General features: G+C 38.3%; 1 protein-coding gene across 2 annotated transcripts in view; it reads right to left on the bottom strand.

The window, feature by feature from the left end:
• The window catches only part of KYAT3 (kynurenine aminotransferase 3), a 72,278-nt gene that overhangs the window by 27,705 nt on the left and 20,265 nt on the right, over nucleotides 1–24,308 (bottom strand). For both annotated transcript variants that reach the window (XM_047871112.1, XM_047871113.1), the window contains exons 3-5: nucleotides 8,442–8,500; nucleotides 7,516–7,660; nucleotides 3,976–4,125 (exon numbers count right to left, since the gene is read on the bottom strand). In XM_047871112.1, coding sequence (XP_047727068.1) covers nucleotides 3,976–4,125; nucleotides 7,516–7,660; nucleotides 8,442–8,500 — 354 coding nt within the window. The remainder of the gene's footprint in view (nucleotides 1–3,975; nucleotides 4,126–7,515; nucleotides 7,661–8,441; nucleotides 8,501–24,308) is intronic.

Raw genomic sequence — 24,308 nt, 5'->3', positions numbered from 1 at the left:
TAGATTTTTCTGAGGAAAGAGGCCATAATTCCCATCACATCCTCCAAAGAATGTTCCAGCCAAAAACATGAAGAATTTCTTTAAATTTTAAATGACAAACAAACAAAAAAATCAGAGAGGGGCAGAAGCAAAAGACTCTGAGGAAAGATAACAGCAATGCTCTCCATTATGGAGAACTAATTTATAAGTATTATCCTGAGAATAAAGATGTTTCTCTTTGGTCAAAAGCACTCCAAAACAAATAGTGGACGCAGGGAGACTAGTTAAGATGCTACTGTTATTGTCTGATACCCTCAGTTTCCCTCTGGTGACTTATACCTAGCTAGATTCAGTCTTTTTTCCCAATCTCTTGAGATATATTCCTTGTTCCTTTGCCCCTACATGCTCTCTCTCTCAGTCACCCGTGGGCTGGCTTTTAGGTCAGTGGGCCAATCCAACCAGTCCCTTTGGTATTCCACCCAGAGTCCACCAGCTTGGATCTAAGTAAGCATCCCTGATTTTTTACTTTTCTGTAAGGAAAGTCTGAACACATAATTTATATCTTTTATGTATATTCAATTTTTATTATCTTTTTAAACCTAACAATATTACATGAAAACTTCATTTAATTACAGTTTTAATATTTATTATCTTTTAAGGAATTTTTTTTGATGTTTATTTATTTTTGAGAGAGATAGAGGCAGTGCGAGAGGGGAAGGGCCAGGGCCGGAGGGAGAGGGAGACACAGAATCTGAAGCAGGCTCCAGGGTCTGAGCTGTCAGCACAGAGCCTGATGTGGGGCTTGAACTCACGGACCAGGAGATCATGACCTGAGCCGAAGTTGGACACTTAACTGACTGAGCGACCCAGGCGCTAACCCCCACCCCCCACTGTTTGTTTGTTTGTTTTTTTAATATTTATTATCTTAATGGCTATTTGGGAGTCTACTGAATTCTAAAATAAGTTTGAATCGTTTTCTTATATACATAACAATGCTATATTTATTTGTATGTGTAGTTTCTCTATTTTTAAAAAATGTTTATTTTGAGAGAGAGAGAAAAAGTGCAGAGAGAGGCAGAGAGAGGGAGAGAGAGAATCCCAAGCAGGCTCCACACTCACTGCAGAGCCCAATGTGGGGCTCAATCCCACAACTGTGAGACCACGACCCACACCAAAATCAAAAGTCAGATGCTTAATTGACAGAGCCACCCAGGTGCCCCTGTAGTTTCTCTATTTTTAAACAGTTGAATAAATTCACATGATTGTTATTTTGCTAGATCAAAGAGTTGAAACATTTTTAGGGCACATTATACATACATACAGTCAAATTGCTTTAGGAAATTGGATAACTATAATTTCCTAAGTCAACACTAAGTTGTCTCACTTAACTTTTATTGGCTAAATTAGTGATATCTAACTGTTGCTCCAAATTTTTTTTTTTAATTTTTTTTTTTTTCAACGTTAATTTATTTTTGGGACAGAGAGAGACAGAGCATGAACGGGGGAGGGGCAGAGAGAGAGGGAGACACAGAATCGGAAACTGGCTCCAGGCTCTGAGCCATCAGCCCAGAGCCTGACGTGGGGCTCGAACTCCCGGACCGCGAGATCGTGACCTGGCTGAAGTCGGACGCTTAACCGACTGTGCCACCCAGGTGCCCCTCTCCAAATTTTTTTTTAATGTTTATTTATTTTTGAGAGAGAGACAGAGACAGACAGAGCGTGAATGGGGGGAGGGGCAAAGAGAGAGGGAGACACAGAATTTAAAGCAGGCTCCAGGCTCTGAGCTGTCAGCACAGAGCCTGATGCGGGGCTTGAACTCACAAACTGTGAGATCATGACCTGAGCCGAAGTCGGATGCTTAACCAACTGAACCACCCAGGCACACCACTAACTCTTGTTCTAAATTTGCACATTTAATGTGTATTTCATATGATGTGAAGTAACTCTTCGAGGCCTTTCTCACTAAAGTCACATAAGGCTGTTACATTCTAAAGCCCCGTTTCTACTAGTCATTCAACTCACACGGAGTACCTACTATACAATCTGCTATGTTAGGTGTTAGGTAATGGGAAGTACAAAGAAATGAACTTTGTTTGTTCCCTCTGGGAATGGATCTTTCCCTCAAGGGAACTGTAAGCTCTTAATTAGTCTGTGAAATTCTCAGGGACCAAGATGACCTATCTTTGAACCCTAGTGAGAAACCTAGTACCTGATTTGAAGTGAGATATAAAAGAAAACTGGGAGGAAGGGAGGTAAAATTGAAAGAATATACTTGATATTCTTTGCTGTAATTTCTTTATTTTTATGATGGGAATAATTCCCCTCACTTTCTGAAGAGTATTTATTGAGCACTCAGTATTCTAGGGGCTGGCAGTATAGCAATAAACTTTCTACTGTGAGAGACCATAAACAATAAAAAAACAGAAGTAAATTAGATAATTTCAGATAATAACAAATACTATAAAGAAAATAAAACAGGTCAATGTGACAGAAAGTGACACTTGTGTGATTTCAAAATATCAGATACAGTGATCAGGGAAGAAAGAATAAAGAAGGTCAAGGGCTGAGCTTCTGGGATGCAAACAGAGGAAGCAACAAAGGATTAACAACATCAAAGAATGAGATAAAACTTTCAACTATTTTACAGGATTAAAGGAGATTATGTATATGAAAGTGTAACTGCACTTCCTTAAGACGTTTCCTTAAATAGCTTATTGTCTGGCATAATAGACAGAATTAGAGATGTAAAAGAGGAACATAATACAATGTAGTAGCAGTATCTTTTATGTAAGAGGTACAGAGAGTGCCATGAGAGTTCAAAGAAAGGAATTAACAACATAGATCATGGTAAATATTCAGCAGTGCCTCTCTGGAGTTTCCCAGGCCTACATTAGCAGAGTCAATCACTTCTTTCTGTCACTACTGTAACATACACACACATTCTTATTCACCTGCTTGCGAGTCTATCTCCTCTACTAGATGGGGAACTCCTTCCACACAGAAACTGTCTTTTAAATTTTTTTTTTTTAATGTTTATTTATTTTTGAGACAGAGAGAGACAGAGCATGAACAGGGGAGGGTCAGAGAGAGGGAGACACAGAATCTGAAACAGGCTCCAGGTTCTGAGCTGTCAGCACAGAGTCCAACGCGAGGCTCGAACTCACCACAAAATCATGACCTGAGCCGAAGTCAGCCACTTAACCGACTGAGCCACCCAGGTGCCCCAAAAACTGTCTTTTAAAAATCTCCCATAGTGCCTACTATGGGAGATCCTCAGTGATTTCTGAATGAATGAAAGAGGTCAGGAAATACTGAAGCAGGGGTATTGGAATGATAATGGGGAAAGAGTCCCAGTACTAAAGCAGAAATCACTCAACCTTCTTGTTACACATCCCTCACATGCTGCTGCTAACAGTGCCGGGCACAAAAACACACTGACGAAATACTGGCTGACTGAGTTCAGATAAGGATAATTTTAGTAGTGCAAACTAAAGATTCATTTTCCCCACCATGGTTGGCCCCTTCCACTTACCCTTCTCTAGATAGGCTATAGAAATAAGAATGAGTCACATGCAGCAAAACAGATGAATCTCACAGACATAATGATAAATGAGAGAAGCCAATTCAAGAACATACTGTGTGATTCCATTTATATTACATTAAAGAGCAGGTAAAATGAGCCTATGGTGATAGAAGACAGAAGAGTGGTTACCTCTGGGAGAATATTAACTAGGAAGAGGCATAAGGGAGCCTTCTGGGTGCTGGGAATGTATTATATCTTCATCTGGCTGGGGTTATATGGATATATGTATATATGTAAATATACACACGGGTAAAAAATTTATCAAGCTGTACACTTAAGATCTGTGAATTTTACTCATATGCATTACACTTCAAAAATAATTAAAAATAGCGTAAAATAAGTAACAGATTCAAAGGCAATACAAATGATAATAATGATTGCTATGGGTGAGATGATAATCTTAATATACTTACTTCATCTCCCTCATCAATTAATCCTTGAATGGTATTAAAAAGAGATCCATATGCTCCTACTGTCACAAGGATTTCTTTATTTGGATTGATTTGCTTTTGATAAACTTTTTCATATAAGCAGGATAGAGCTTTCACAAGCGATGGATGACCCTGTTGAATAAAAAAGAAAAAACCTTGAATTTGATTATGGGATCTACTTCTTGGAAGCAATCTGGATTTAAAATGAAAGAATTTTTAAAATTTGGGTTTTTTGTTTATAATTATCCAAATAAAATTTTTATTTTTTTAATGAAAATAAAAAAACATTTTTTTCCCTACTCAGACAGTTCCTACATGAATGGTCATGAAAACTTGCTAATGACTAAAAATCCCCATTAAATGATTGGTTTGGAATTCAAAATTCCAACATGTTTGCTTTGATAAAAATTGACATCAGTACCAAATATACCTTTGACAGTACCTTTTTGGACAGCCATGAAATCATATTGAACTACTTTATTTTTGACAGTAATTAAATTATACTGAATAGAGTGAAGGGACTATAAATGCACAAAGTCGGAGACATGCGGGGAGTCTTAACTCCTTGATTAGTGCTTCCTCAATTCTCTCCTTCTATGTTCCCTGTTCTTCCCTCCTTCTCTTTTATTTCCCTTCCCATTCCCCTTCTTTGTCTATCTGGTATCAAAGTCACTATTACTTATTTTTTCTTGTGTAGCATGTACCTCTTGTTTTTGCTTTTGGAGAATGACCTTGATTTTCTGTCAGTTCCAAATAAGAGTCTAAGTGCAGGGCAAGTGCCTTTGTTTGCAAAGCACCTAGAGCTCTGGAGGAATAAACTGGGTCAGGACACAGGACAAGATGGAGGTTGGCAGGATATACCCCATGCTTATGAAGTACAGTAGCCTTTGGTCATCCTAAGTTATCCATCCCAGTTCATGTGAAAAGGAGGCTCTTTTTTCAAAGATACTTTTATTTGTCACCTTTGTCAGAATGTTAGCCAGTATGTCACAGACCCCCACACAGTTAAAACCAATAAAAACAAAGCTATAGCACATTTCTCATATTTTGAGATGAGAGATATTACAATATTAGAGAAATTAAGTATAATTAATAATAGGGGAGGTGATAGAACAAAGCCACTAAACTAAAAAATAATAGCAAGAGAAAAGACTACTTAAATTCAAGCTCAAAAAAATATACATGATTTGTGGAAAGAGCAGGAGAAGATTGTCACTACTTCCAGAAATCCAAAATTCCCTTTGAATTTCATTTTAATAACAGATCTAACAAACTCTAGCAAAGGGTGATCTGAAAGCAACTATAAACACTACACTACACAACACATCTTACCTCAGAATTATAAGGGTCTGTGTCTTAAAGAAATTTTTACTTATAAAAATAAAGTATGCTTCATATAATATTTAAAACTAGGCAGAGATGTGTAAAAAAAAAAAATATGTTCTCTCCTCAACAACCTTCCATCTCATCTCCCTGAGGTGACCAATGTCGTCCACGGCCTGGTGACAGTGCAACACCATTCCCTGTGCTTATACTAACATACAAACACATATACATACATACTCACATATATTTATAAAACCTGAAAAATATTTAAAGAATGGGCATGGTTATGATCTAATAAAACTTTATTTATACAAAATCAGGAGTGAGTCAGATATGGATCAAGGCCATAGGCTGCCGAACTCTACTATGGATCAACTTAGAGAGAACTGACAACAATATTCCGTCTCCCAGTCTGTTGAATATCACATTATGACTCCATTTATATAGGTCTTCTTCAATGTCTCTCAGCAATGTTTTGTAGTTTTCAGCACACAGATCTTGTGTATATTTTAAAACATCAGTTCAAATATTTAACGCTTTGGGATGCTATTATAAATGATATTTCAAAAAATCTTAACCAGCTGCTCATTTTTAGTATACAGAAATACAATTGATTTTTTCTATTGGCCTTATACCCTGAAACCTTGCTCAATTCACTTACTACGTTGTGGCACTTTTTTTGTAGAATCTAGGAATCTTTGGATATCCTAAGTATTTCATCACAGAAGGATAGGGATTGATAGACAGGTAAAGAGGAAGAAAGTAACTAATTGGAAAAAGAGGTTATTAATTAAGAGGCCAGTGCTGATGGCCTAATAACTGCATGTGTTAATGGCAGAGAAAATATGTGCATTGAGAGAATATTCTCTGCAAATTGGTATAGTCACTGTGGAAGACAGCATAGAGGTTCCTCAAAAAATTAAAAATAGAATTGTACATGCAAATCAAAACTGCAATGAAATATCACCTTATAGCTGTCAGAATGGCAAAAATAAAAAACTCAAGAAACAACAAGTGTTGGCAAGGAGGTGAAGAAAGGAAGTTCTAGCACTAGTGGTGTGAATGCCAACTGGTACAGCCACTGTGGAACAGTACAGAGCTTCCTCAGAAAATTAAACAGAGTTAACATATGATCCAGTAATTCCACTGGATACTTACCCAATAAATTTGAAAACACTAATTTGAAAAGATATATGCACCCCTATATTAACAGCAGCACTATTTACAATAGCTAAACTATGGAAGCAGCCCAAGTGTCCATCAATAGAATGAATGGAAAAAGAAGAGTTGGTATAAATATATACAATGGGGGGTGCCTGGGTGGCTCAGTCGGTTTAGCGGCCAACTTCGGCTCAGGTCATGATCTCGCAGTCCGTGAGTTCGAGTCCCACGTCAGGCTCTGTGCTGACAGCTCAGAGCCTGGAGCCTGTTTCAGATTCTGTGTCTCCCTCTCTCTGACCCTCCCCCGTTCATGCTCTGTCTCTCTCTGTCTCAAAAATAAATAAACGTTAAAGAAAAAAATTTAAATATATACAATGGAATATTACTCAGCCACAAGAAAGAATGAAATCTTGCTATTTGCAACAACATGGATGGAGCTAGAGTATAATGCTAAACGAAAGAAGACAGCTAGAGAAAGACAAACACCTTATGATTGCACTAACATGTGGAATTTAAGAAACAAAACAAAGGGAAAAAAAGAGAGAGGGACAGAGACAAACCAAAAACCAGACTCTTAACTATAGAGAACAAACTAATCTGTTAGCAGAGGGGAGATGAGTAGGAGGACAAGTGAATAGGTTATAGAGACTAAGAGTACATGTACCATGATGAGCACTGAGTAATGTACAGAATTGCTGAATCGCTATACTGTATACCTGAAACTAACATAACACTGAATGTTAACTCCACTGCAATTAAGAAAAAAAACTACAGGAAAAAAAAGAATATTCTCTCTTCCTTGTTGCCATTAGACCCTATGCTGGAACAATGGTAAAGGACTATGGAGGCGTTAGAAGTTGGGGGTGGCTCCTTCTAGGAGATAAGGGCAAGGATGGGGGTTTCTCTGATTATCTGTTTGGGGCAGTTGGCCCCAGAAAGCCAATTACACAGAAGTGATAGAAGTTCACTTCACATTTCACACACAATACAATATAAAATACAAGTTCATGTCACACATGGTCTTAATATACTTACAAAGCCTCGTGTATACTGGTTCAGGCCATCGATTGCTGCAATCTTTGATAATTCTTCCTTTACATATACAGGAGGGGATATATCTGGAAGGCCTTGGCCAAGATTCACAACAGAGGGGTCTGCGGCCAACTTGGTAAATTCAATCCTAAAATTAAAAAATACTAATGAGTACCATAATTACAAAGTTAGATTTTTATGCCTCATAATCTTTTTACTTTTTATAAAATGTTATTTATTTGCTTTGAGAGAGAAAGAGAGCATGAGTGGACGAGGAGAGAAAGAGGAAGATAGAAAATCCAAAGCAGGCTCAGCACTGTCAGCACAGAGCCCGACACGTGGCTCGAACTCATGAAACTATGAGATCATGACCTGAGCTGAAACCCAGTGTTGGATGCTTAACTGAATGAGCCACCCAGGCATCCCTTATACCTCATAATCTTAACATTAAAACTGAAAAACTAAGACCTACTTTAGTCTTACAAACAAACAAACAAAAAAAAAAAACAGTTCCCCCCAAAATTTTACCACCTACAAAATGACTTCACCTGATAAGATGATAGCTGAATTAATTAACTTAAAAATTTCTTACAAATCTCAATTCCATGATACCGACAGTTCCATCATCTATTTTTTTTTCCTCAACCACACCAGCAGCTGCTAGCTAATGGACTACAAATTAAGTGCCATGTGGGCATCATCCAAATTTGTCCTTTTTTCTATTTGCAGGCTTAACACATGTGCTAAATGAATAAATCAGTGTATGGATCCTTAACTTCCTTACGATTCCACTTAATGAATCAATTAAAATAAGTGCTTTTATTTTTAGACTGTTGATGAGACTAAAAATTCCCAATATAGGTGAGTATATAAAATGTATAGGAAAAAAAACTTCACCAAATTATTATTGTTTACTCTGAGGTACTCACCACACATTACTATCAAGGCCTTCAATTCGTTTTGCATTGGTGATTTTCAAAGACATTTTCTGAAAGATATAAATATTGAAAGTGTTTTTAAATTTCTTTAATAAAAATTCAAGGGGCGCCTGGGTGGTTCAGTCAGTTGAGCATCCGACTTCAGCTCCAGTCATGATCTCATGGTTCCTGAGTTCGAGCTCCACAATGGGCTCTCTGCTATCATCGCAGAGTCTGCTTGGGATCCTCTGTCTCCCTCTCTTTCTGTCTCTTTTCCACCTGCGCATGCTCTCTCTGTCTCTCTCTCAAAAATAAGTAAAACATTTAAATCATTTTCAAAAAGTCAGAAAATCATGGGTAACTACCTTTTTCCTATTGTCATCACAGAAAAAGCAGTACCACAATGACAAATGCTACATGTAGCATTTGTCAATACAAAATTCTGAAGAGGAAGTCCTCTCCCACCTACTGTCCCAAGGAATGCTTTTTCTAAGGAACCATAGATGTTTATCTTCTCACATAAGAACAAAAATATCATCCCAGCCTAAAAAACATAAACTGATTTGAAGGCCTGAAATGTACTAAACAGAACAATAATGATACTAAAAAAAAAAAGTCAGTTTAAAAAAATACCTTGAGTCATTCTCTGAAGATCATTTTAGGTAAGATGTATGAATAGCTCCACAAGTAAGTTTCTTGTATTGCATACAAGAAGCACTCAACAAATGGTTTTAAAACTCAATACAGAGCTCCAAATAGTAATAGCTCACATCATTTTTTTAAATTTTATTTTTTATTTTTTAAAATTTACATCCAAATTAGTTAGCATATAGTGAAACAATGATTTCAGGAGTAGATTCCTTAATGCCCCTTACCAATTTAGCCCACCCCCCCGCCACACACAACCCCTTCAGTAACCCTCAGTTTGTTCTCCATATTTGTGAGTCTCTTCTATTTTGTCCCCCTCCCTGTTTTTATATTATTTTTGTTTTCCTTTCGTTACATTCATCTGTTTTGTTTCTTAAAGTGCTCATATGAGTGAAATCATGATTTTTGTCTTTCTCTGACTAATTTCACTTAGCATAATACCCTCCAGTTCCAACCACGTAGTTGCAAATGGCAAGATTTCATTCTTTTTGATTGCCGAGTAATACTCCATTGTGTATACCACATTTTCTTTATCCATTCATCCATCGATGGACATTTGAGCTCTTTCCATACTTTGGCTATTGTTGATAGTCACATTATTTTTTTCTAATTTTTTTATGTTTATCTATTTTTGAGAGTGAGAGAGACAGAGCATGAATGGGAGCGGGGCAGAGAGAAAAGGAGACACAGAATCCGATGCAGGCTCCAGGCTCTGAGCTGTCAGCATAGAGCCTGATGCGGGGCTCCAACTCTCAGACTGTGAGATCATGACCTGAGCCAAAGTCGGCCGCCTAACTGACTGAGCCACCCAGGTGCCCCAATAGTTCACATTATTGAGTACTGAGTACATACCAGGTACTGTTCTAAGTATTTTACATAATTAACTCATATACAATTCACAACAACTCTATGTGGTAGTTCTTATCAGCCATCATCTACATTGGAGTAAAGTGAGGTACAGAGGATAAAGTTACAGAACTTTACTCATCTGCCCAAGTTTATAAAAGCTAGTGTAACATTTTAACCCACACGGATTCTTTTTTTTTTTAATTTATTTTACCTATTTATTTTGAGAGAGACAGAGGGAGTGCAAGTGGGTAGAGGCAGAGAGAGAGAGAGAAAATTCCAAGCAGACTCTGCACAGTCAGCACAGAGCCCGATGCGAGGCTTGAACTTAAAACTTAACTTGAACTTAAAAAAAATTTTTTTTTTAATTTAGATCAAGTCTACTTACATCAAGCAAGCTAGGGATATGGTAGAAAAATATTAAAAGTTAAAATTGATGGTATAACATACAATTTCTTAGTTCTCTAGATTTTAAAATTAAGTTTATACTATATTCCCAAAGCACTGAATTAGCCTTGAATTCACTGTTAACAAGCTGCTGGGGGAAAAATAAAAATGATTGGCAGCATTTTTACAAAGATTTTCCTAATAGAATATTAAAGTAATTTTAATTCAATCTGGGAGGAAGATAATGATAACGGTTACTAAATAGACCATTGTGCATTCCAACAATGGAACCCAGAAAAATATCTTTTTACTCTTCTATTTTTTAATCTTTGAAACTCCAGTGACGTAAATCACATGCAAATTCTCCAGAGGCTAATGCACCTTCCAGAATAGCTTTATGATTAAGTACCCACCTGAACATGATTCTATTCTAGAAACTACAATTATAAAACAAAAAGTCCTGGCATGATAGACAGAAAAAGATATTTTAACAACTGTCCTTAGAAACAACATTTCTAAAAAAATGTTTAAAACTTAATGATTCATTCAGCATGTGTCTACACACACAAAGGACAGATTCATATATTAAAAAAGTGAGCAAAGTCTGCAGCAGATAATTTAGACATAAAGTCCAATTTTCCTTATTTAGGTAACTGAAGGCAAATCACATTTCCAGATTTAATTTTAAAATTTGTGTTCAGAACAGCCTCTTCTCTCACCACCTCCCTGCTTCTGCTTTGTCCCACCCCTCTACCCCAACAATTCTAATGGTATAGAAATAGTCATAGTATATAAATCAGTCATAGTATAGAAATTAGTAACTCTTGGATCTGATACATGACATAACTAGCAAAGCACAGATAGGATCAGTCATCATGGCTACTGAAAATCTTTGCAAATAGAAACAGATGTTTACAGGTGAAATAGGTCCCTATGGAAGAGGTTAAATGCAGGAAGGTAACATAAACATGAATAGTTCCTTTACATTATAATATATTCTACTTTTAAAAGTCCCCAAAGATTAAGGACAGACCTAAGTATACTATTTAGTAAATTAGTATATACTAGTTATTATATACTAATTTACTTCTGTAGCTTCCATGTGATCATTCCTCTAACCTTAATGGTCTTTCTACACCAATGTTCTCAACCTTTTTCATCACTGCCCCCTTAAGGAGACCTTTTAGATGTTTCTTCTATTCATCTCCCCCACTGCCCCATAAATGAAGGAGTATGAGTTTGTCAGTAAGGATTCAGTTTTGCAAGGTCACAAGAAGGTGTAATAGTTATGGTTGATTTCACCTGCCAAATACCAGTTTTCTCCCCTTAAGGGCAATAATTCCTCCACTGAGAATGCATGTCCTATACTCAATTCAATCCCTGGTCCCCACCACCCTGCTTCTGCATTTGGCTAACTCCTAATCCACTTGCCACTTTCACTTCTCATGTTCGACTTCATTTCCTCCAGAGACTGTTTTCTGACTCCGTAAGTCAAGGTTATATGCTCTTTCTATGTACTCCTATTACATGGAGTATTTTCCAGCATTTACTACATAACACTGTAATTTTCCTCTTTATTTATGTACATCCTTCCTTAGACTATAATCTCTGAGGATTGTTTCTAGCTTATTTGCTGATATGTGTATTAATCAAGTTTCTACAAAGAAACGGAACCAATAGGATGTGCATATATACAGTGATTTATTTAAAGAATTGGCTCATGTGACTTGTGGAGGCCAGCAAGTTTGAAATCTGCAGAGCAGTCCAGGAGGCTGGAGTCCCAAGAAGAGTTGATATTACAGCTCAGAGTCTGAAAGCAGTCTGGCGGCAGAATTCCCTTTTCCTAGGGGAGTGTTAGTCTTTCTTTCTCCTAAGGCCTTCAACTGATTGGATCGGGCCCATTCACATTATATAGAGGACAATGTACTTAAAGTCCACTGATTTAAATGTTAATCTCACTTGATAAACACCTTCAGAGACATCCAGACTGATGTTTGAACAAACACCTGGGTTCCTTGGCCTCATCAAGTTGATATAAAATTAACTATCACAGTGTCCAACACATAAAACTATGCTTATCACATAGTAATTTTTCAACAAACATCTGATGAATGAAGAAAATCTCCACATTAGAAGTGAATTTATAGTATCAGTTAGCTTAAGTTAGGTATTTACTGTGTCAGTCAGCTTAAGTTAATGTATGCTTCAGTAACAAATGACTTCAAAGTCTTGGTGGCTTAAAATCATGAAGGTTTATTTATTTTTCATACAACATATCCACTCAATGTCAGCTGCTACTCTGCTCCATGTCACGGTCACTCTGAGACATAAGCTGATAAAATAGTCTCTATTTGGAATACTGTCAGATTCATAGCAGAGAGAAACAAATTTTTAGTTTCTGCTTAAAGTGCACACACCACTTCTCCTCACATTATATTGGCCAAAGCAATTTCATGGCTAAGCCTGATACCAACATAGCAGAAATTAAAGTCTGAAAGTACAAGGATTGCTGTGGGTTGGACTGTGTCCCCTCCAAATTCATGTTGAGGCCCTACCACCCAGTACCTCAGAATGTGATCTTATTTGGAAATAAGTTCACTGCAGCCGTAATTGGTTAAATTAAGGTCACAGGTTGGTGGGGGGAGGGGGGGCGCTAATCCAATATGACAGTGGCCTTATAAAAAGGGTAAATTTAGAGACAGTCTGGTATACAGGGAGAATGTCACATGAAGATGAAAGAAGAGAGTCATGGAATGCCAAAGATTGACAGCAAACCACCAGAAACTAGGGAAAAGCATAAACAGATTCTTTCTGACATCATACAAAAAAAACCAACCCTGGTACACTTTGCTCTTGGAATTTAGCCTACAAAACTGTGAGCTGATACAGTTTTGTTGCTTACGCCACTCAGTTTGTAGTACGGTTAAGGCAGCCCGAGGAAATTAAAACAGTGGTGAACATTTACAAGACACCCTATAGTGTCCAAAAACATCAGGATTCAGCAGAAGATGCAAATTCTCACTATATAAGAATTGCTGTTCAGAGGAGATCCAGTCTTAGGAAATGAAAATAAAACTGATTTCTTATTGCGTCTCTCAACCCTGAAATACAGGCAGATCAACACTAAACCATCCTGCACACCTAGAAAACTGATTTGAGGATTAACACAACAATCTGCACAATCTGAACCACAGAACTTGGCAGGTACGCAGCATGGAGAGGAGAACTGGGGGAGAGAGAAGCTGTGGAGGGCAGGGAGCTGTTTTTCCTTGCAGAGAGAGGATGGAGATGGGGGAAGAGTACAAGAAAAGCACCCCCCCCAAAAAAAAAAAAAGCAGCTGGAGAGAAAGTGGAAAAGTGGAAACAGCCGCAGAGACTGAACACAAAAGGGAGAAAGGAGAAAGAAGAGTGTTTAAATTCCATTAAGACTCTATAAACAGGGGAGCGGAGTCTGAAACTTTGCAACTCAACATCTGGAGGTGCTCTAGTGGAAAGGGAGAATCCCCAGGAGCAGAGAGCAAGGTTGGAGAGGTCCTCAGGCCACATGGGGAGAGGTGGTTCCCCTGCTAATAGGACATTTGATAGAGACTGTGCAGCCACCGCACAGGAAAAGGTCCCAGTGGACTCTGGAGAACAACCACATTCGCTGGTGCTGGAACAAAGATGTTATGGGGGAAGCCTGATGCCAGATGTGTGTTGTGATTTTCCATAAACCCTGAAACACTGCTGCTACAGAATCGCGTGAACTTCTTCCAGGGCAGGCTGGCACCCAGACACAGGCTCTGGGCATTGGCAGCAGCACAGTCTCCTGAACGTTTTGAGGGACGGCTGGCACTTGGCCATTGCTCAGTAAGACCCTCCCCCAGAAGGTCTGAGTGAGTCAAAGCTGCAGTCCCATAGAAGTGAGGGGTTGGGAAACACAGCCCCGTTTGAGATAAAACTCAGGAGGGAGGTGCTGCCTGGCAGCCTGAGGGCTTTATCACGGGCAGTTTAGAAGCGGGGAGTGGACGGAAGCCAGAGACAAAGGAGGGTGCCGGTTGTGGAGAGCACAGAGTTCCAATACAAGAGATTGGGTAGCTGGGTGATGCCATTTTCACCCTTCCTGCGGATAAGCATACATGTCTACATGCGCCACAGCACTCCCAGTAAGCTAAGCAGGGCCATCAAGTGGAGAATGGACCTGTTACACTAAGCCCTGCCCAACTGGGCCAACAGTGCTCTTGACAAACACAAGTCTCTCTGCCTGCTTAGTTTGCAGACTATAAAGTACTTCATAGCTTGACTTCTCTGGGAAAACAGATATAATTTCAATCATACTGCATTCTGTTCGCTGGTCCTTTTACTCAATTTTTTTCCTTTTTCTTTTCTTACTCTTGAATACAGAAAAGAGAAAAAAATCTACTTGTATTTTCCATTTATATTAAAAAATTTTTCTTTAAATTTTTTTCTACATTTTTTACTTTTTTGTAAATTTTTAAAATTGTTTTACTTTTATCATTTCATTTTATTCTATTTTATTGTATTCATTTTTTCAAATTTCCAGAAGTTTTCCTTTTTTTCTCCTTATCTTTCCCTTTTTTCTCTAATCTATCAAGCTTCTTTCAACAACCACACCAAAACACACCTAGGATCTAGCATACTTTATTTGATGTCTTTGAGTTGTTTTTAATTTTATTATTATTTTTTTACTTTATTAATTCCTTTTCTTCTCCAAAATGATGAAACAAAGGATTTCACCCCAAAAGAAAGAACAGGAAGAAATGAGAGCCAGGGACTTAATCAACACAGATATAAGCAAGATGTCTGAACCAGAATTTAGAATCATGATACTAAGAATACTAGCTGAGGTGGAAAATAGATTAGAATCCCTTTCTGCAGAGATAAAAGAAGTAAAAACTAGTCAGGATGAAATAAGAAATGCTACAACTGAGCTGCAATCTCGAGTGGATGCCATGGCAGCAAGGATGGATGAGGCAGAGTAGCAAATCAGCGATACAGAGGACAAACTTATGGAGAATAATGAAGCAAATAAAAAGAAGGAGACTAAGTCAAAAGAGTATGAAATAAAAATTGGAGAACTCAGTGACTCATTAAAAAGAAATAACCTAAGAATCACAGGGTTCCCAGAAGATGAAGAGAGAGAAAAAGGGGTAGAAAATTTATGTGAGCACATCATAGCAGAAAACTTTCCTAACCAGGGGAAAGACAGTCATCAAAATCCAGTAAGTACAGAGGACTCCCATTAGATTCAACAAAAACCGACCATATCATAGTCAAATTCACAAAATGCTCAGGCAAGGAAAGAATCATGAAAGCAGCAAGGGAAAAAAAGAAGTCCCTAACCTACAAGGGAAGACATATCAGGTTCGCAGCAGACCTATCCAAAGAAACTTGGCAGGCCAGAAAGGAGTGGTAGGATATCGTCAATATGCTGAATGGGAAGAATATGCAGCCAAGAATTCTCTACCCAGCAAGGCTGTCATTCAAAATAGAAGGAGAGATAAAAAGTTTCCAAGACAAACAAAAATTAAAGGAGTTTGTGACTAGTGAACCAGCCCTGCAAGAAATTTTAACTTCTCTCTGAGGAGAGAAAAGATGAGGGGGGGGGAAAAAAAAAAAGACCAAAAGCAACAAAGACTAGAAAGCACCAGAGAACAATACCAGAAACTCCAACTCTATAGGTGACAGAAAGGCAATAAATCATATCTTTCAGTACTTACTCTAAACGTCAATGGTCTAAACGCTCCAATCAAGAGACAGAATGTAACAGAACGGATAAGAAAACAAGATCCATCTATATGCTGTTTACAAGAGACCCATATTAAGCCTAACGACACCTTCAGATTGAAAATAAGGGGATGGAGAACCATCTATCATGCTAATAGTCGCCAAAAGAAAGCCGTGGTAACCATACTTAGACAATCTAGATTTTAAGATAAAGATTGTAACAAGAGGTGAAGAATTGCATTATTTCATAATCAAGAAGCCTCAACAAATGTAAACATTTATGCCCCCAACGTGCAAGCACCCAAATATATAAACCAATTAATCACAAACACTGTGTCAAAGAAACTCATTGACAATAACATCATAATAGTAGGGGACTTCAACACTCCACTTACAGCAAAGGAGATCATCTAAACAGAAAATCAACAAGGAAACAAGGGCTTTGAATGACACACTGGGCCAGATGGACTTAACAGATATATTCAGAACATTTCATCCAAAAGCCGAAGTATATGCATTCTTCTTGAGTGCACATGGAACTCCAGAATAGATCACAGAATAGATCACAAACTGTAACACAAATCAGCCCTCAAGTACAAAAAGATTGAGATCATACCATGCATATTTTCAGACCACAACGTTATGAAACTCAAAATCAACCATAAGAAAAATTTGGAAAGATAAATACTTGGGAGTATAGGTGGGGTGCCTGGGTGGCTCAGTTGGTTGGACGACCGACTTCAGCTCAGGTCATGATCTCGCAGTTTGTGGGCTCAAGCCCTGTGTCAAGCTCTGTGCTGACAGCTCAGAGCCTGGAGCCTACTTCAGATTCTGTGTCTCCCCCTCTGCCTACCCCTCCCCTGCTTACACTCTGTGTCTGTCTTTCAATAATAAATAAACATTAAAAAAAATTTTTTTTGAAAGAATGAATAGGCTAACCAAGACATTAAAGAGGAAATTAAAAAGTACATGGAAGCCATGGAAATGGTAATACCACAGCCTAAAACCTCTGGGACGCAGCAAAGGTGGTCATAAGAGGGAAGTATATAGCAATTCAGACCTTCCTATAGAAGGAAGAAAGGTCTCAGTTACACAACCTAACCTCACAGCTCAAAGACCTGGAAAAAGAACAGCAAATAAAACCGAAAACCAGCTGAAAGCAGGAAATAATAAAGATTAGAGCAGAAACCAATGCTATCAAAACCAAAAAAACAGTAGAACAGATCAATGAAACCAGAAGCTGGTTCCTTGAAAGAATTAATAAAACTGTGGGGGGGGGGGCACCTGGGTGGCTCAGTTGGTTGAGCGTTCAACTTCAGCTCAAGTCATGATCTCACGGTTCATGGGTTCGAGCCCCGCATCGGGCTCTGTGCTGACAGCTCAGAGCCTGGAGCCTGCTTCAGATTCTGTGTCTCCCTCTCTCTCTGCCCCTCCCCCACTCACACTGTTTCTGTCTCTCTCTCAAAAATAAATAAATTAAAAAAAAAGAAAAGCATTAACAAAATTGATAAGCCCCGAGTCAGTTTGAGCAAAAAGAAAAAGGACCCATAAATAAAATCAAGAATGAAAGAGTAGAGATCACAACCAAACACTGCAGAAATACAAACAGTAACAAGAGAATCTTATGAGCAATTATATGCCAATAAAATGAGCAATTTGGAAGAAGTGGACAAATTCCTAGAAACATATAAACTACCAAAACGGAAACAGGAAGAAATAGAAAATTTGAACAGACCCATAACCAGTAAAGAAACTGAAGCAGTAACCAAAAATCTCCCAAAAAAACAAGAGTCCAGGGCCATAGAGCTTTCCGGGGGGAATTCTACCAAACATTTAAAGAAGAGTTAACACCTATTCTCTTGAAACTGTTCCAAAATATAGAAATGGAAGGAAAACTTCCAAACTCTTTTCTATGAAGCCAGCATCACCTTGATTCCAAAACCAGACAAAGACCCCAATAAAACTACAGACCAATTTCTTTGATGAACATGAATGCAAAAATCCTCAGCAAGATACTAGCCAACCGGATCCAACAATACATTAAAAAAATTATTCACCACGACCAAGTGGGATTTATACCTGGGATGCAGGGCAGGTTCAATATCAGCAAAATAATCAATGTGATACATCACATCAATAAAAGAAAGGACAAGAACCACATGATCCTCTCAATAGATGCAGAGAAAGCATTTGACAAAATACAGCATCCTTTTTTGATAAAAACCCTCAAGAAAATAGAGACAGAAGGATCATACCTCAAGATCATAAAAGCCATATATGAAAGACCCACTGCCAATATCATCCTCAATGGGGGAAACAGAGCTTTCTCCCTAAGGTCACAAACACAACAGGGATGTCCTCTCTTGCCACTGTTAACTCAACATAGTATTGGAAGTTTTAGTCTTAGCAATCAGACAACACAAAGGAATAAAAGGCATCCAAATCGGCAAGGAGGAAGTCAAACTTTCACTTTTTGCAGATGACATGATACTCTACATGGAAAACCCAAAAGATTCCACCAAAAAACTGCTAGAACTGATTCATGAGTTCAGCAAAGTCACAGGATATAAAATAAATGCACAGAAATCAGTTGCATTTCTATACACCAACAATGAAGCAACAGAAAGAGAAATCAAGGAATTGATCCCATTTACAACTGCACACACACACAAAAACAATAAAATACCTAGGAATAAACCTAACCAAAGAGGGAAAAATCTATACACTGAAAACTACAGAAGCTTATGAAAAAACAAATGACACAAAAAAATGGAAAAATATTCCATGCTTCTGAATCGGAAGAACAAACATTGTTAAAACGTCAATACTACCCAAAGCAATCCATATATTCAATGCAATCCCTATCAAAATAACAACAGCATTCTTCACAGAGGTAGAACAGACAATCCTAAAATTTGTATGGAACCATAAAATAGCCGAATAGCCAAGGTAATCTTGAAAGAGAAAACTGAAGCTGGAGGCATCACAATCCCGGACTTCAAGACATACTACAAAGCTGTAATCAAGACAGTATGGTACTGGCACAAGAACAGACACTCAGATCAATGGAACAGAATAGAGAACCCAGAAATGGACCCCCAAGTGTATGGCCAACTAATCTTTGACAAAGCAGGAAAGAATATCTAATGGAATAAAGACAGCCTCTTTAGCAAATGGTGCTGGGAAAAGTGGACAGTGACATGCAAAAAAAAAAAAAAAAAAAAAAAAGAACCTGGATCACTTTCTTACACCATACACAAAATTCAACTCAGAATGTATGGAAGACCTAAATGTAAGACAGGAAGCCATCAAAATCTTCAAGGAGAAAGCAGGCAAAAACCTCTTTGACCTCAGCTGCAACAACTTCTTACTCAACAGATCTCCAGAGCCAAGGGAAACAAAAGCAAAAATGAAACTATTGGGACCTCATCAAGATAAAAAGCTTCTGCACAAGTAAAGAAACAATCGGCAAAACTAAAAGGCAACCGATGGAATGGGAGAAGATATTTGCAAATGACATATCAGATAAAGGGTTAGTATCTAAAATCTGTGAGGAACTTATCAAACTCAACACCCAAAAAACAAATAATCCAGTGAACAAATGGACAAAAGACATGAGTAGACACTTCTCCAAGGAAGACATCTAGACGGCTAACCGACACATGAAAAATGCTCAACATCATTCATCCTCAGGGAAATACAAATCAAAACCACAATGAGATACCAACTCACACATATCAGAATGGCTAACATTAACAACTCAGGAAACAATGGATGTTGCCAGGATGCAGATAAAGAAGAACCCTTTTACACTACTGGTGGGAATCAAACTGGTGCAGCCACTCTTGAAAACAGTATAGAGGTTCCTCAAATAAAAAACAGAACCACCCTACAATCCAGCAATTGCACTACTAGTAATTTATCCAGGGGATACAGGTATGCTGTTTTGAAGGGGCACGTGCACCCCAATGTTTATAGCAGCGCTATTGACAATAGCCAATGTATGGAAAGAACCCAAGTGTCCATCGATGAATGAATGGATAAAGAAGATGTGATTATATATATATATAATGGAGTATTACTCAGCAATCAAAAAGGCAATCCATTTGCAACTCTGTGGATGGAACTGGAGGATATTATATTAAGCGAAATTACTCAGAAAAAGACAAATATCATGACTGCACTTAGATGAGGAATTTAAGGTACAAAACATATGAACATAAGGGAAGGGAGGCAAAAATAATATAAAACAGGAGAGGGCCAAAACATAAGACTCTTAAATATAGAGAACAAACAGGGTTGCTGGAGAGGTTATGGGAGGGGGGATGGTGTAAATGAGTAAGGGGCATTAAGGAATCTACTCCTGAAATCATTGTTGCACTATATGCTAACTAGGATGTAAATTAAACAATAAATAAATTTTTTAAAATGTGAAGAAAACTGGATGCCTATGGGGAATTGCCTCACATGTATGTTGGGAAATCTGCAAGGCTTGTATAATTTCTGAGCCAGCTAACTCCATGAGGTGGTTTCTGCTCCCAGGTAGATTAATTCCTGGCATACATATATTATACTGTTACGTTATAAACACAAAACTGCTAGTGAATAGTAGTAATAGTAGTAGTAATAGTAGTAATAGTACTGCTTCTTTGGTTTTCTTTTTTTTTTTTAAATCAACTTGTGGCTGAAAAGTGCAGTTCTAAAGAATCACCACTAGATGCCACTCTTGGCAGAAATGAGAAAAAGGCCTATTGCTATTGTCTTTAAAATGTTTATTGCAATGGTGTTGGAACAAGGAAACCTTGGAAAGAAAAAAAAATATTACCCATTATCCTAAGACTCTAGAATACTAAAGTTTCAACTGCATATATTGTTAAGACTGTCTGTAAGACATGCTGCATATAGGTGGGATAGAATAGGTGTAGAAAAAGTTTCCCTGAAAGGTGGGTTGAAGCTGGGGAAGCTGAGGCTGTTAACATCTATGAAGCATGGACTGAGTCAAGGGTAACAAAGATAAAGAGTGCAAGAAAAGGTCAAAAACAGAAAAAAACAAAGCTAGTGGTTAGAGAGGTGAAGACAATAATCAGACATGAGAAGCAGACAGACCCTGTGCGTCAAGACCAGGCTGGAGAAGGAAGTAAACAAGCTTGTAGTGGGCACCCCTTTGATGTGGTGCCCAGCTGCTGGGCAGCCAAAACATCTATTATCTTTCAGATCTATGAATTAGGTATAGTTGCAATCACATGTGATTTTTTAAACATTTGCCTTGTCTTTTAACAGAATACCTTAAACATTTTACTAATTTTCTTAGTCATTGGGGCGCCTGTGTAGCTCAGTTGGTTAAGCGTCCGACTTAGACTCAGGTCATGATCTCACGGTTCGTGAGTTTGAGCCCAGCGTCGGGCCCTGTGCTGACGGCTTGAAGCCTGAAGCCTGCTTCACATTCTGTGTCTCCCTCTCTCTCTGCCCGTCTCCCACTCACACTCTGTCTCTCAAAAATAAAATAAAACGTGGGGCGCCTGGGTGGCGCAGTCGGTTAAGCGTCCGACTTCAGCCAGGTCACGATCTCGCGGTCAGTGAGTTCAAGCCCCGCGTCAGGCTCTGGGCTGATGGCTCGGAGCCTGGAGCCTGTTTCCGATTCTGTGTCTCCCTCTCTCTCTGCCCCTCCCCCGTTCATGCTCTGCCTCTCTCTGTCCCAAAAATAAATAAACGTTGAAAAAAAAAATTAAAAAAATAAAATAAAATAAAACGTAAAGAAAAAAATCTTTTTTTAAAGTTTTTCTTAGTCATCATAAAACTTTCACTTTTAATTAGCAGATATTATTTCAGGTTACTTATGGATACATAAGTATCCATACATTTTAGTCATTCATTGTTTGAGCATTTGTTATATCCAGTGTGTTTCCACTGTGCATTTAATTATAGGGTTCCTCAACGGAATGGGAAAAGATATTTGCAAATGACATATCAGACAAAGGGCTAGTATCTAAAATCTATAAAGAGCTCACCAAACTCCACACCCGAAAAACAAATAACCCAGTGAAGAAATGGGCAGAAAACATGAATAGACACTTCTCTAAAGAAAACATCCAGATGGCCAACAGGCACATGAAAAGATGTTCAGCGTCGCTCCTTATCAGGGAAATACAAATAAAAACCACACTCAGGTATCACCTCATGCCAGTCAGAGTGGCCAAAATGAACAAATCAGGAGACTATAGATGCTGGAGAGGATATGGAGAAACGGGAACCCTCTTGCACTGTTGGTGGGAATGCAAATTGGTGCAGCCACTCTGGAAAGCAGTGTGGAGGTTCCTCAGAAAATTAAAAATAGACCTACCTTATGACCCAGCAATAGCACTGCTAGGAATTTATCCAAGGGATACAGGAGTACTGATGCATAGGGGCACTTGTACCCCAATGTTCATAGCAGCACTCTCAACAATAGCCAAATTATGGAAAGAGCCTAAATGTCCATCAACTGATGAATGGATAAAGAAATTGTGGTTTATATACACAATGGAATATTACGTGGCAATGAGAAAGAATGAAATATGGCCTTTTGTAGCAACGTGGATGGAACTGGAGAGTGTGATGCTAAGTGAAATAAGCCATACAGAGAAAGACAGATACCATATGGTTTCACTCTTATGTGGATCCTGAGAAACTTAACAGAAACCCATGGGGGAGGGGAAGGAAAAAAAAAAAAAGAGGTTAGAGTGGGAGAGAGCCAAAGCATAAGAGACTGTTAAAAACTGAGAACAAACTGAGGGTTGATGGGGGGTGGGAGGGAGGGGAGGGTGGGTGATGGGTATTGAGGAGGGCACCTTTTGGGATGAGCACTGGGTGTTGTATGGAAACCAATTTGTCAATAAATTTCATATATATAAAAAAAAAAATTATAGGGTTCCTGCTCTGTTTCCTTTAAAGTCTGATGTGGAAGGTGAATGCCCTATTGTAATATTGTAAAGTATTCATTACCACAAGAAAAAATGAAATGTCATCAATATTATAGTCATCTAGTTCCAGCTAAACTACCTAACCACACAACTTTTGATTACTTTTATGGAAAATGTAAGGTATAAAATTTGATGTTCCAACAACCACCATGATGACACGTAGTATCATTTCCCTTCATTCCTTAACACTTACTTCCTAAGAGTCTTTTTTAAAAAATATGGATCTATTTTAAAAAGAAAATGCGCATAAAACTGCATAATTTACTGTATAATAAACTGCATACTTTATTGACATTTTACCAGTTTGAATTTGCTAGAAATTTGAATGTTCCCTAACCTGACTAAAAAGAAACTTTGCTATACTCTTTCCTAGCTTTAAGAGTGAGAAACAGACCAGTGCATAGATGCCTTTGAAGCTCCCAAGCTCTGTTAATCAGCTCTCTTGTTGCACAGAAACTCCATCTGAAACAGTTTTGGCAAAAAGGGGAATTTATTAGGGGGGCTCCTGGGTGGCTCATTTAGTTAAGTGTCTGACTTCAGCTCGGGCTGAGATCTCACGGTTCATGAGTTCAAGCCCAGTGTCAGGCTCTATGCTGACAGCCTGGAGCCTGCTTCAGATTCTGTGTCCCGATCTCTCTTGGCCCCTACTCCATTGGCACTCTATCTTTCTATCTCTCTCAAGAATAAACAAACATTAATAAAAATAAAAATAAATAAAAAGAAAGCTCATGTCACCATGAGAAGGAAAGAAGTGTACCCAGGCTCAAGGGTAAGTGAAGCCAGACACCTGTACCTCATCCACTTCATCTACATTTCTACCCAATCTCCCCCATTGCTGGTAACTGCAAGCTCATGTCTTCTTTACATTCTAACCACATTGGCTTTCGTTCATTCACACAACAAATATTTATTGAATACCTATTGTGTACAAGGCACTCTTTGGCTTGGGATATACCAGTAAGCAAAACAAACCAAGATTCCCTATTCCCATTGAGCCTTTCAATCTTTCCATATCTTAAACACACCCAGTTTGCTCCTATCATATATTATTACCCTATATATTCACCTCTCCTTTTCGGAAGGAATGACTTTGAGATTGGCCATGTGATTTGTTCTGGTCAATGGAGTGCAAGTGGATGTGACATATACTATGTTCAAGAAGCTGTAAGTACTTTTGCATGGTTTTGGCTCAGCCTTAATTTCTTCTGTCCTTTACTATGAGAAGACCATGTCTCAGACAGGGGCTACTCCTTTAGCCTCAATCCTAGATTAAAAAGACACAGAGTGGAGTTGCAAACTGGAGCAAAGCCAG

This window comes from Prionailurus viverrinus, chromosome C1 (assembly GCF_022837055.1).
Source record: "Prionailurus viverrinus isolate Anna chromosome C1, UM_Priviv_1.0, whole genome shotgun sequence".
Classification (NCBI taxonomy): domain Eukaryota; kingdom Metazoa; phylum Chordata; class Mammalia; order Carnivora; family Felidae; genus Prionailurus; species Prionailurus viverrinus.
This window is presented reverse-complemented; position numbering and strand designations above follow the sequence as displayed.